This window comes from Pinus tabuliformis, chromosome 8 (assembly GCF_031772625.1).
Source record: "Pinus tabuliformis cultivar Carrire ecotype Pingquan chromosome 8, CPIR1, whole genome shotgun sequence".
Classification (NCBI taxonomy): domain Eukaryota; kingdom Viridiplantae; phylum Streptophyta; class Pinopsida; order Pinales; family Pinaceae; genus Pinus; species Pinus tabuliformis.
Window position 1 is genome coordinate 234,473,641 of NC_142294.1, and position 14,694 is coordinate 234,488,334.

The 14,694-nt window shown below is 34.9% G+C and overlaps 1 protein-coding gene and 1 long non-coding RNA gene across 2 annotated transcripts; both read right to left on the bottom strand.

Moving 5' to 3' along the window:
• Positions 1–1,410: 1,410 nt before the first annotated feature.
• On the bottom strand, positions 1,411–2,236 carry LOC149234983 (uncharacterized). Its single transcript, XR_016246150.1, has 3 exons — positions 2,170–2,236; positions 1,984–2,076; positions 1,411–1,812 (listed from the first exon to the last, which is right to left on the bottom strand). It is a non-coding gene; the product is annotated as an uncharacterized LOC149234983 (long non-coding RNA).
• Positions 2,237–2,264: 28 nt separating this feature from the next.
• Positions 2,265–5,847, bottom strand: LOC149234984 (large ribosomal subunit protein eL21x/eL21w-like). The gene is made up of 3 exons (XM_089372035.1): positions 5,544–5,847; position 4,893; positions 2,265–2,536 (listed from the first exon to the last, which is right to left on the bottom strand). Exons 1-3 carry the CDS (start codon positions 5,778–5,780, stop codon positions 2,280–2,282), a joined length of 495 nt encoding a protein of 164 aa, XP_089228161.1. The 5' UTR covers positions 5,781–5,847; the 3' UTR covers positions 2,265–2,279.
• Between the last annotated feature and the right edge of the window lie 8,847 nt (positions 5,848–14,694).

The window sequence follows — 14,694 nt, forward strand, 5'->3', positions numbered from 1 at the left end:
ATGCATCCATTTTGTGTCAGTTTTTGCATCTAGTCTTACGCCAGGTTTTGTATCTAGTCTTACACTAGTTTTTGCTTCTATTTTTGCACTAGCTTTGGTGCCTATCTTTGCACCATGTGTTGAATTTGATTTAGCACCAAATTTTGCATCCATTTTTGTGCTCATTTTTGCATCTTTTTTTGGACCATTTTTTATATCCACATTTACGTTTGATTTGTCTCCATTTTTCCCATCTCATTTTGCACCATATTTTGCGTCATTTGTTTCATCCAATTTTGCATCATTTTTAACACCATCTCTTGCATCTAATGTTACATCATTTTGAGCATCCAAATTTGCATTTATATTTGCATCTTATGTTGAGTCATGTGTTGTGTCCACCTTTGCATCTTATTTTGTGTCTAATGGTACATTCAATTTAGAGCCATTTTTTACGTCTACTTTTGTATTTGTTTTTGCACCAAGTTTTGCATCCAATTTTAAGCTATTTTATGCCCCTTTTTGCACCATTTTTTTGTGTCTACTTGTGTCCAATGTTGCACCATTATTTACACCGACTTTTTCATTCAATTTTGCATTTTTTTGGTGTCTAGTTTTACATCGTTTTCGCCATCCAAATTTGCATCTTTTTTTGCCTCATTTTGTGTCCACATTTGCATATAATTTTGTGTCTGAGTTCGAGCCTAAATTTACATGTGATTAGGAATCATTTTTTACATCCAATATGGCATCCTTGGTTTCACCTTTTTTCAGCCCCATTTTTCATCTTGTTTTATGTCTTTTCTTACATCTTTTTTTTTTCCTTTTTTGCACCGAAGTTTGCATCCCAAATTTACACCATTATTTGCATCATCATTTGGCATATTAATTTGTAACGTTTTTTGCTTCTTTTTAACGCTCAACTTTGCATCTTATTTTACATCTAGTTGTTGTCTTTTTTTGCATCTAATTTGGTGCCCATTTATGTGTCTTTGTTTTTGCCCAATTTGATATCCTTTTGTATGCCATGTTTTGTTCCCTTCTTTGTGTCAACTATTGCACAATTTTTCACTTCTAATTTAAAACACTTTGTATGTCAATTGTTTGCATTTTGTATTAATTCCTAGTTTAACATCCAATTTTACTTTCAATTTTGCATCCATGGTTACATCCGCATTTGACTTCTTATATAGAGTATATTTCTCTCTACATATATGACCCCCTTTATATATTCATAGTGAAATATATGATAGTTTCTAAATATCATTAAAGCAGATATCACAATTCAAAATCATTTGTAAAGAAATTTAAGAGAAATTGACAACATCCATCCAAAAAAATAACAATGTGTCATTAACAATTTTCAAAACATGTATAAAATAGCAACATAATACTAATAAAATCAGTATTATTTTTAATCAAAACAAGTAAAATTCAAATATGATTAACAAATCAAAATATTTCATGAATATCGTTATTCTACGATAAATTAACAACATACATAAATCAAACTCATCGTATGATTACAAAATCAAAATGTCTCATTGATATAGGGTAAATTCACAACACCCATCTAAACATAACAATGTCATTCTACACAATAATTTCTTCATAAAAAACAATGCATGTGCATGCCTAGCTACCACCACCAAGATCATCCTCATGATCATCTTGACCATCCTCATTACTCTGATCCACATCATCACCAACACCGCAACTATCATCATCATCTCCTCCTTCACCACCATCATCCTCATCCTCATCCTCATCATCTCCTGATATATGTTGAACATAATTTGGATCATCGTCTTGGCAATCATTACCTATAGCATTCTGACAAAAAAATCAATATTACATGTTAGTATTAATTACATAACACAACGCATGTTTTTGTTATACAATGTTAACCATAAAATGAGGTAAGATATAATATCTAATAGTACTAAAAAATAAAATGAAAATATGGTTTAAAAGTATATTGGAAATCCAACTAAGATTACATACCATAGAGTCCATCCAAACAACAAATTCAACCCATCTCTTTTGCTGCAGCACCTTCTTTTCCAAATGATTTGGAGGTCTTCCATATTTTAGTTCCTATCAATCAGTAAATAGGGAGAAATTAGATAACAATGACTTTCTTCTAGTACAAAATTTATTAAAAAAATATCACATGTTTAATATACTTACAAAGGTTGTTATCAGTGCTTTTAAACCTTTCTGGCCACTACGATGAGTGACTTTTGTCTTGGTTAACCTCGCCCAACCCCAGAACCAAACCCAATTACTTTTCTAAAACCTTAGTATCCACCCTTCAAATCATTAACAACATCATATGGAATGGGTGTAACTGTCTCCAAAACAGCCCCCTCAACTATAAATCCTGGCTTAGGGCCCTCAGGCTGCCTCTTGGTGCTGATGATCTCACCACGTGCTTTGGCCTCTACCTTCAATTGGTCATTGTTTTTTCTTCTTAATATAGCATCCTCCGCACACCTAGACGGTTGCACATGCTCAATTTGTACATGAATTCTCTTCTTGATTATCTTGTTACGAACTTGATCATCAAACAGAATTTCAGCATAGAACAAAGAAAGACAAAAGAACTCCATCCCAATTGCATTTCCACCAATTCTTTTACAGTAGCCATATGATCCAACAGTTCTAACAAATGAATAAACAAGAGGGCACTAAAATGAAAACAGGCATGGATTATCAATCTTAGTTCATTTAATCACATCCTGAGAAACCAATGTCACCAATCCTATGCACTAGACTGCCATGCAGCCTTATTAGTGCAAATACGTACAACATTTATGCAAAAAAAATGCAAGACAAGCACAAACAAGCATACTAGTTGCAATAGATGGGTATCCAAAGACTGAAATAAGGTGCCACTGTGATGATAAAAAAAAATAGATGATATAACACAGGATGTACAAACCAGGGTTCATGCTCATATCGCTGAAAGAGCAAAGCCATACAGAAAATCTCAAATAAATTTCAGAATATGTATTGTTTATTAAGAAATATAAAATCCATTTTATGATCCCAAACACCATTGAAAAAATAGAATATGTATTGTTTATTAAGAAATATAAAATCCATTTTATGATCCCAAACACCATTGAAAAAATAGATTTACTTAATAAATTAGAGGAAAACACCACCGATATAAAAGATGGTGCATCAGCAATTATCTAATGGTATTCGTCTAGATGCATTGGCAATGCCAATAGTTTCAGTCCTTACACTTGAATCCCCAACAAGAAAAAACAAAAAAAGCACGATGCTGCACTAATAGTCTTTTTCTATCCAAAAAGATAGATTCCAGATTCCAGTACAAGAAACTGAAAATGAGATGAGATCGTAGGAGGGAGTTCCTAAAGCAAAAAATTATATCTAAGAGACAAGGCAATTTAAGAAACAAAAACATAAAATAATTCCATCGGAAAAGGTTTTGAAAAGATACTAACAGTGCAAATGACATGTTAGTTTGGATAATAAACATGAAACCATCCATTGTAGTATCACAAATACTCTAGTGGAGAGAAAAGCTTTCCAGTTCTTTACAATCACTCCAAGACAGAAAAACTATAATCAAGAAATACTGACTCTCAATCATTCCAAGCCATAAAAGCAAATACATCTTAATCAAAGAAACTTTTATCCCAACTCTCACAAGGTCAAAAAGAACATGTATAATCAGTAGTAGATAAGCTGTAGTAGGACTTGAACCAAGAGGAATCAAGTAAATACTTATAGAAAATCATCCCAAAAGCTATGTCACAACGTTCACAGAACTTCAATCTTGAGGTTCAAAATTTGGCAAACCTTAAAAAAAAATTGAGGTTTAACAAAACTTATCAAACGCCATAGTCATTGACCAAGTCCATAAGCTCAGAATTCATAACTTCATGTCATAACTCAGGTTTGTCATCTACCCTTGCAGTTTCCATGTTCATGACAACATTTTTTATGTTTATTGATGTTTATTCCTTACTATTTTATGAGATATTTCATGGCAAACTTCATCATAAAACTCGAACTCAAACCAAAGTTAATAATTGCCGGACCCAAACTCAAACCCAAGCCATGAGACTTAGCCCAAAAGTACAAAAGGGAAACTCCTATATAATTTGGAGGTGTTAGGTATGAAAGGAAAAATGTAAATCTCATTAAATTAAATGCATCATATTCGCCCTCAAATAATGCAGACATTACATATGATTCAACATTAAAATGTCTCTAGCACCCATGGCTTAGCTTAGTTGGCAATGGAAAAACCAATTCTAAGATATTTTGGGCTTATATCATATAAACCCCCAACTAGTAACGATGGCCCACACGCCAGCACTAGCAGGTAACTTGTGACTCAACGGTGGCCCACATGCCATCACTAGCAGGTAACTTGTGACTTAGCAAGGGCTAAAATATCCATATAAACAATGGCCCACAAGCCAGCACTAACAGGTAACTTGGGACTTGGCAAGGGCCAAAATGTCCAAATAAACAATGGCCTATAAGCCAGCACGGACAGGTAACTTGTGACTTAGCAAGGGCCAAAATGCCCAAATACATACCCACGGGTTCGAAGTTCAAACCCCTGGGGTACATCTCCCCTTCTGGCCTGGTCACAGTAGGATTAATGTCTCATTGGGGATTTGAACCTGGGTGATGAGTATGAAACCTACCTCCCAACCATTCAAACCATTGACACTTGACTGCCAAAACAGTTTTAAGTTTCCAATAAAAGCACCAGTCAAAGGGGCTAAAATGAAATCACATTTAATCAGGAAAAACTATAGGAAGATTTGAATGTGCTTACACCTGCCCTGTGCCATCCACACGAAGCCATGGGGAAACGCCCGACGACGATAAAGAGCTCATGAAGGCATACTAAAATATGGGACTCTTAAGCAGTCTTTGCATCATAGTAACATCAAAGCTGAATGTAGCAGACTAGAACAATTTATCGCTGCGAAGATTCATAACAGGGATGCACATTCCAGAGCATGTATCTAAAGTTAAAATGCATGATCATAGAAAAACTTTTACGAGTGATGACGAACAGAATATGAAACGAAAACCATCTGCATATTCGTAACAGGGACGCCAACTCATAAATTTAATATTAAACCTGATTATAAATAAGTTTTTTCAAGGTGCTTAAAAATAAATTTTACTATTGTGATTACAAGTCACTTATAAGAGGAAAGAAAATCTAGCCACGTTTAACCCGATTGTCAATTTTACTGATTAATAAGGGAGCGCAAACTTATTGCAATAATGCACATCTGTTTTATCGGAATAAAATAAAACAACAGATTTAACGAGAACTTGATAAAAGAATCGAAGATTTTCTCGTCATTTATTCGAAAACTGCACCAACAACCAACCTAAAATACTATAAATGTACTTTGCCAAAATACATCAAGCTGAAAAGACACGCAGGATCGACTTCCATTAGACTCAAAACACCATACTCAGAACACATTTTATGGGGAAACAAAATTTAATGGAAAAAGATCGAATGTGGGAGAAAATAAAATAAAATGTAGAACCTCTTTGTTCATTTCGACACCGATTGCCCGCTTGGTAACGTTCCAGACAACACCGGTGCGGCCATGGTAGAACTTGTGAGGCATACCCTTGTGAATCGAACCATTGACCTTAATATCCACGTACTGCCCTATCTTGTATGTCCTCAGATATGTGCTGAGAGGGGCATATCCCTTCTTCCTGAAGGGCCTGGCGAACAGGTCCCTCGTCCGAGCTCGCACTCCATGGCCTGCCGGCATATTCTCCTCCCTCGGTGGATCCGCTCTTCCTGCTGCTGCTACTGCAACTCCTCTCTCGTCAAACTCAAAAGAATTTATGTAAAGGGTAACAAGGGTTTTTGTAATTTTTTCGAACTCGGGTTAAGGTAAGGTTAGGGTTTGATGGGGTTAGGGTTCGGGGGTGTGGCTAGGGTTTGGTATAATTTATACTTCCCAACAATGAAGTAAAAATGTATATTATTATTTAATAATATAAAATGTTCCATTTATAAGGTTTTAATGCAACATGGAAGGTTAACGAGTTGGGGGGTCATAAAGTTATCCTTACATATGAGGTTTGATTATTTAAATAAAAATAAAAATTATAATTATAATTTTAAACTTTACACATTTATTTATTTAATAAAAGTTATTAAATTTCAAGCGAATATTACAAATTAAATATAGTCGGAAATGAGTATATAAATTGAAGATGGATTATGATTCTAATTTAATTATAATGAGAAGGGAATCTAGAATGTGTATATAAATTGAAGATGGATTTTGATTCTAATTTAATTATAATGAGAAGGGAATCTAGCATATATATATATTAGATTAAAAGATGTTAGAAATTATTTGATTTAAGAATAAAGCATCAAGAATATATAATGAGTTTGGGTATAATTTAAATTTAACATATTAATTTATATCAACATGTTAGTGTGGGTATGATTTAAATTTAGCATATTAATTTATATCAACATGTTATTGTGGTGGTCACTAAATTCATGAGAAAATTAGACCTTCTTTTCCATTTTAGATCAAAATTTTGAAAGGAAATCATATTAAGATCAAAATCAACCATTAGAGAGCAAGCAAATTTTATCAAATCATCTTCCTCCATATGAAGTAAGAGCTCAATATTGAATTCATGAGAAAATTAGATAATGTACCTACAGGAGAATACCTAATGCACAGAGCAATACATGGGCCAACTTGGTGCGTGCTGTGCAAAGACGCATCGGAATCCACAGAGCATCTCTTTTTGAGATGCAATGCTACACTAGAATTTTGGCGATCTCTCTCAAATCACTTCTCTTTCAATGGCAATTGGGAAGGATCGGACCTGATCGAGGCTTGGGAAAAGTGGGCACAAAAACATAAGGGATCGAAATGTATACTCCTTCCGATTCTTGTAAACTGGCAGATTTGGAAGGCTCGAAATCGCTCCATATTTGAGAACAGACCTATCATCTGGCCATTGATCGAAGCCACTATCACTGCTGCCTATAAGGAACTCCCTGACCCTCTGCCCCCAAAAGAGCGCCATCCTCATTCGCCCCCTTGCATTGACAAAAACATCCCTTGGGCCTTCTTTGATGGGGCTGCAAATCATCAAAGCTGTGGGGGAGGTTTTATATTACATTTGAATGAACATCATTATTACACTGTAAAATCGGGCCTGGGCACAGGAACTAATAATTTTGCTGAGCTCATAACCTTGCGACATCTTCTCCATTTTTCTCTACACCACCATTGCACCAGCATCAATATTTTCAGGGATTCAAAAACTGTAATAAATTGGTTCAATGGCATATCTGACTGTCACATACACACACTCAACATCATCCTAAATGAAGTTTTTATTTTCAAGGCAACTTTTAACAACATCTCGTGCTCCCACATTTACAGGGAACATAACGGCCATGCTGAAAAATTATCCAAGGAGGCCGCGTTGATGGACAGAGGCATATGGGAGATCGCAGAGGTGAAGGGATGGAATGAATACAGATATTTTCACCGGCCATACATAGACCAAGAATACCAGCATGCACCAGAATCTTAATTACTGAAAGGATTTTTGTTTTTTGTCATGCAGACAGTGTTTATCTATGATGATCGAAAATTGCATATTTTTGTGCCTTATGGCAAAATGTAAACAGTCTTATATGACAAAACTATTTCTCGGAGAACTACATAGTGCTCTGCACGATATATTTATGTAAATATGGAACACTGTTATACACACAGTGGAAATCGCATATGCGTAAAGCATCTACAATATGTAATTTTTCCAATCTTAATGAAAAATTACGATTTTTCCAGTGGAAAAAAATGAGAAAATTAGATATTCCTTTCCATTTTAGATCAAAATTTTGAAAGGAAATCATATTAAGATCAAAATCAACCATTAGAGAGCAAGCAAATTTTATCAAATCATCTTCCTCCATATCAAGTAAGAGCTCAATATTGAAGTCAGCCTTTGCGCTGATATGGCTTCCACATTAGAGCAAGGCATATTTATTTTGAATGGAAGCATCAAATCTTACCCAATCACGTAATAAATACAATTCTTGGCCTTTCTTCCCTCATACGCATCAATGGGTGCTCAACCCAAGGTTTTTAATGGGCATCTCTAAAATCGAATAGTGTAACATTGATTCCCCTCACCCTTCACTTGCTTTAACATGGTCTATGTGTGGGTAATCGAAGCAATTCCCTAGGCTCCCACAACATATTTTGGGATATGGATTCATTCAAACTCACATGGCTTCATCTGGTGGAAGCATTTCTCAAGGTTTTGATGTAGTCTTTTTTAAGGTATGCATCTCTTAGAGGAAAAAAAGCTTCATCTTCCCATGAGTATCGAGGTTTTAGGCCAACTTTTGGGTTCACTTTACGAAGTAGTTATTCAATCTGACTCTTATGCAAATTCTTGATATATGTTTAATTAAGTTTCCTCTAAATTCCTTGTTCTTGTTTGTTATCCACGCAAATGGTTCCCTAACATTTATTTGCCTTTGTATCTCTCTCATCGCTCTTTTATCATGACTGGAAAGGAGTCCTAGCTTCACTTTCTATGGCAGGCTCGATATGGGTAAACTTGAGGTGAAGGAAGTATGAAAAGTCCTTCATGGATAACGAGGAATCATTCAAGCAAATAACACAACACTATCAACAATTTCTACCAACTTGGCATAAATGAAGCAAAATAATGTAGCACATATTGCCATTGGCATGAACCTTCTCCATATTCAAAGCTAATGTACAAACACCATAGAAGTTGATTGTAGTTGCCTCAAATCACTGCTCCTTGCCCAATGGATGGATGCCTTATCACTTGGTTCAAAAAACATAGAAATTGGGGCAACAATAGAAGTAAAATTGGATGAAAAGTGGATACAACATAAGTAGATGCACAACAACATGAAAAACCTGACACAAAAGTGGATGCAAAAGTAGATGCAGTTGTCAATGCAAACTTGGATGCAAACATGAAGGCAAAAGTGGAAGCAAACATGGGTCCAATGGTAGGTGTAAAACTTGGCACAAATTGTGGTGAAACAAATGTGGATGCAACAACGGAAACAAAAGTATATGCAAAAATGGATGAAACAAAAGTGGATGCAATAGGGGATGCAAACGTGGAAGCAAATGTGGTTGCAATGGTAGGCGCAAGATATGGTGCAACAAAAGTGGATGTAACAATAGACAAAAAATATGCAAAATAAGATGCAAAAATGGATGTAAAAGTGGAAGCAAACATTGATGCAACAGGCAAAACAAAATTGGATGCAAAAAATGGATATAGTGTAAGTAGATGCAAAAGTAGATGCAAAACGAGATGCAAAACCCAATGCATAAACCTGACATAAAAGTGGATGCAAAAATAGATGCAATATTTGATGCAAAAGAGGATGTGAACATGGATGCAAAATTGGAAGCAAACATTGATACAATAGTGAGTGCAAAACATGGTGCAAATTGTGGCATAACAAAAGTGGATGTAATGATAGATGCAAAAAAATAATCAAAGTATGATGCAAATGAAGATGTAAAAAGGGATGCAAAAAGTGAAATTTAAAATGGGTGCAACAGTGGATGCAAAATTGTGTGCAAAAGTGGATGCAATAGAAGTAGATGCAAAACGAGACACAAAACCCGATGCAAATCCCGGTCCAAAATTGGATACAAAAAGGGATGCAAAAATAGATGTAGTAGTTGATGAAAACCTAGACGCAAATGAGGATGCAAACGTGGATGCAAAATTATAATCAAAAGTGGGTGCAAAAGGAGGTGCCAAACTAGGCGCTAATTGTGGCACAAAAATATTAGATGCAATAGTGGGTACAATAATAGATGCAAAAGAGGATGTAAATATGGATGCCAAACAAGAGGGAAAAGTGGATGCAACAAAAGTAGATGCAAAATTTTATGCAAAACTAGACACAAAACACGATGTAAAACTTGGCGCAAAAGGGATGCACAAATGGATGAAAAAATGGATGCAAAAAATGATTTAAAAAAGGATGCAAAAGTCGATGCAAAAGTTGATGCAAGTGTAGGTGCAAAAAAGGATGCAAAAGTTGATGCAAGTGTAGGTGCAAAAAGTGGATGCAAATGAGGATGCAAAAGTATGTCAAACAAAATTAGGTGCCAAACTTGATGCAAAACCTGGAACAAAACCTGGTGTAAAGGATGACACAAAACTTGGCATAAAATTTGGTGCAAAACGTGGTGCAAAACCTATTGCAATACCTGGTGCTAAACTTGGTGTAAGATTTGGTGCAAAACTTGATGCAAATTTTGTGTCAAGTTTTGCACCATATTTGAAAAATGGATGCAAATAGCACCAAAAATGGGCTCTAGATGCAAAAAAAGAAGTAAAAAGGGACGCTAATCGCTGGTTTTGTTGTAGTGATATGTAATAAATTAACCATTTCCTTGAGCACCTTTTGCATATTCTTTGTATAAGTTGTATATTTCTCATCTTGAGGAATTATGTGTAATATGTATTGTCTCTCTATTTGGTATACACACTCCATGCTTTGAAAAAAATTCTTTCATCCACGACATTGTAGTATTTGATAATGGCCCAATCTGTCGGTTATGACATACTTCTGAATAAAATGTGGGATCCTTTTTTAAAATCTTTTGGATTCTTGATAAACGAAAATTACCCATTGAATGAAACATTATGAAATCCTTTCTACCGATAAATAAAAACCCAATATGATAATCATAACCTGGCAATATAGATTACATGCACCCCACTAAATATGAATTTTGCATGCTCTTATTCATTGAAAAATATCTCTTCCTTTTCTCCAATGAAAACTTGAAATCCATATGTTTCAAGAAATATTTTTGACAACATTCACTTGAAATGAGATCACTAATAGAAGTTCTTCTCATGATATGTTTTGATATACCCCTTGTATAACTAGAACATCTTGGATTGATACGAAAAGGTATGCTCCTACTCCTCGATACAATATTTGCTGGAAACATCTCCATCATTGGATCATCATCTGTATAAGCATTTTCATCATCATTATGAGGAATATTATCCTCACTATGATCATTTGTGCTTTTGAAATACTAACTTGGAGGATATTCTTCATCTTTCCCTTCTTTAGTGCTACCCTCATAGTCCTTAGAATTAGGACTAAATGGAAAATTTGACTCGATGTTTATTGGATATTATTCATCATGTGCATTGTCAATGTTGCTCTCATAGTCCATAGGATTAGGACTACGTGGAAAATGTGACTCTTTACTTACTGGAAATTTGTCATCCTGCCCTTCATCACGACTGCTCTCATAGTCCTTAGGATTGAGACTAAGAGCTTCATCCCACCCTTCATCACTACTTCTCTCATAGTCATTAGGATTAGGACTAAGTGCTTCATCCTGCCCTTCGTCACTACTAATCTCATAGTCCTTAGTATTAGGACTAGGTCAAAAATGTGACTCTCTATTTACTGGAATTCATCATCCTGCCCTTCGTCACCACTGCTCTCATAGTCCTTAGGATTAGGACTAGCTGGAAAATGTGACTCTCGATTTATTCAAAATTCTTCATCCTAGCTTTCATCACTGCTGCTCTCATAGTCCATAGGATTAGGACTATGTGGAAACCGTGACTCTCGATTTATTCGAAATTATTCATTGTGGCCTTCATCATTGCTGCTCTCATAGTCCATAGGATTAGGACTAAGTGTAAACTATGAATCTCTATTAATTTGAAATTCTTTATCATGCTCTTCATCACTGCTACTCTCATAGTCCATAGGATTAGGACTAAGTGGAAACCGCGACTCTTTATTTATTTAAAATTCTTCATGATTCTCTTCATCACTACTGCTTTCATAGTCCATAGAATTAGGACTAAGAGGACACTGTGACTCTCTATTCATTTGAAATTCTTCATCATTGCTACTCTCATAGTCCATGGGATTAGGACTAAGTGGAAACTGAGACTCTTTATTTATTTGAAAATCTTCATCATGCTCTTCATGAGTGCTGCTCTCATAGTCCATAGGATTAGGACTAAGTGGAAATTATGACTCTTTATTTATTTGAAGTTATTCATCCTTCCCTTCATCAATGTTTCTCTCACAGTCCTGAGGATTAGGACTAAGTGGTAGATTTGACTCTCTATTCATAGTCAAAGAATTTATGTTATCTTCATCAATATGAATAGAGTTGTTACACGACGAAGATGTTGATGCTTCACAAAGAGAAACATCACTATCACAAGAATCCATGACTTTCAAAGAGAATAGGTTGAATTATACAAATGCACTCTTTCCTAATGATAATATATAGCTTAAAGAATGAAAATTTCCTTCCAAATTTCCCTTTAAAAGTTTTCACTGAAAAGTTTCCCTCCAGAAATTTCATTTCATGCATTTTCCTCCAAAAATTTCTTCTACAATTTATTGAAAAAATTAACTAAAAATTTCTTATGAAATTAATATTTTAAACTAAATCTTTTACCTAAATTAATTTTTTACTTAAACTATATAGAATTGACTAGAGAATTGAATATTTCTTTTAATTTTTATTATATCTTCTATCACACATTTAAAATAAATTGTTATATCGCCATAACATGATTTATATGTTAAGTTTTTATTAAAATATATATATATATATATATATATATATATATATATATATATCACATTCACCATTCGGTATAACAATTTTGCAATGTTCGCTTCATCATAAATTACTATATCGCCATAACAAGATTTATATGTTAAACTTTTCATAAAAAAAATTAATACCACATTCACCATGCAGTAAAACAATTTTGTAATTTCCGTTATATCATAAATTTCATTATCACTATTCCTCGCATCACATAAAGTCTTTATCGACAACATATTCAACGGGATCTTATTGCATTTGAAAGGTTGGCTTCCCTTTTTTTATGTGAAATTCTTAAACTGCCATAGGTTTACTAGTAGTTACGTGTCAGTTGAGTTGTTATCTTCATGTAAAATACCAAACCAAAAACATATTCCAGTAAAATAATATTTAATTTTTTATTAATGAAATTTAGATTTCTTTTAGAAATTAAAAATTTAGATGAGCTAGGCTTACACGATAGTCCCATGGCAGGAAGAAGGCCACTACATCTGCAGTGGGCATGGTGGGCCTATTCATGCATGCCTCCGACACCCACCCCCATAGCTCAACCTTCCAAGGGTGAGGGACAATACTTAGAATTGGGCCTCCACCCGCATGGGCCCGTTGGGACAGGGGGTGGGGTGTGAGGGGGCATGCATCCCCCCGCCGCCTCACCCCTGTGACCCAATGGGCCAGTGGCGGTGGAGGCAAGTTGGACCCATGGGAGTGGAGGCATGTTGGACCTGTGGGAGTGGAAGCCCGATTTTGAGAATTGGGCCTCCACCTCCATGGGCCCGTTGGGCTGCAACGGTGAGGCAATACGAGCTCCGCGAATCGGGCCTCCACCCCCACGGACCTGTTGGGCCATGGGGGTTGGGGGAGAGGGGCTGCGTGTAGTTCCCTGCCGCCCCACCCCCATGGCCTATGCCCGTGTGGATGACCGACCATTTTTTTAACTTTTTAATTTTTTTAAAGGATATGTTTTAAATATTATTTATGATTTATGATTATTTATCATTTTTAGATTTTGTTTCATTTTGTTTGTTTACCTAAGTGATATTTTTTTCTTTTAATTTATTGATTTATATATATGTGTATATTTTTTGGAGGAAAATGGCATCAAGGAAGATTTCTGTGAATCTTCAGGACCAAAGACTGTTAAAATTAAAGGTGTATCCTCAAAAAACACTGTTGAACGAACCAAACCTGAGCTAATAAATACAAATCTATCAAGTTCCTCAAATGATCAGAAGATGATTTCTTACTGGAAGAAATCACAAGAAGTGAAGCATATAGAAAATGTATGGTATGTGAAAGATAAAGAAGGGGAACAACATTTGCAGATATATCTATATGTTTATATCCCTAACGATCTAGTGGACTTTATGAGGTGCTGGGAAAAGTACTAGACATCTATTTGATATCAGACATTGAATTTTTTTATGTACTTACAAAACCACCCAAGTCACATGACAAGATTAAATATTAGTTATCATTGTCAATGTATGACACCACAGAGGAATCTACAAAGATGTGTAAACAAATCATAAATGAGATTGCACAGGATATCGTAAGTATTATTATTAATATTTATGTGTTTTGCTTTATTGTATCTATATCATTATATTTTTATAACTTAGTTTTTATTGACATATGATATTTTGTTTGACATAATTTTATTGAAAATCTTTCAATTATGTCAGAAGGCATTTATTTCAAAGAGAAAGATATTATGAATGTTGTCAGCAATTTCTACTCATGGTCAAAAGATGATATGGAAAACAAGAAAAAAATACTAATTCATGATGCTACAAAACTACATCCAAGGGATCAAAAATGAACGTCTATAGTGGATAAATCTAGCAAAGGTAGACATGTTACTTTTGAAGATGAGGAAGTTGAAACTGATGCTGAAGAATATGTTGCCATTACTGAGGATGAGTTTAGAACTAATGTTAGAAAGGAGAAGAGCAATAAAAGGCAAAAAGCAAAAATTCCCAAGAGTGTCTATGTTTTATTTGAGGATGAGAAT

Bases quoted from the DNA above. Each gene is read 5' to 3' on its own strand.
- LOC149234984 (XM_089372035.1), bottom strand. From the start codon at position 5,780: ATGCCGGCAGGCCATGGAGTGCGAGCTCGGACGAGGGACCTGTTCGCC.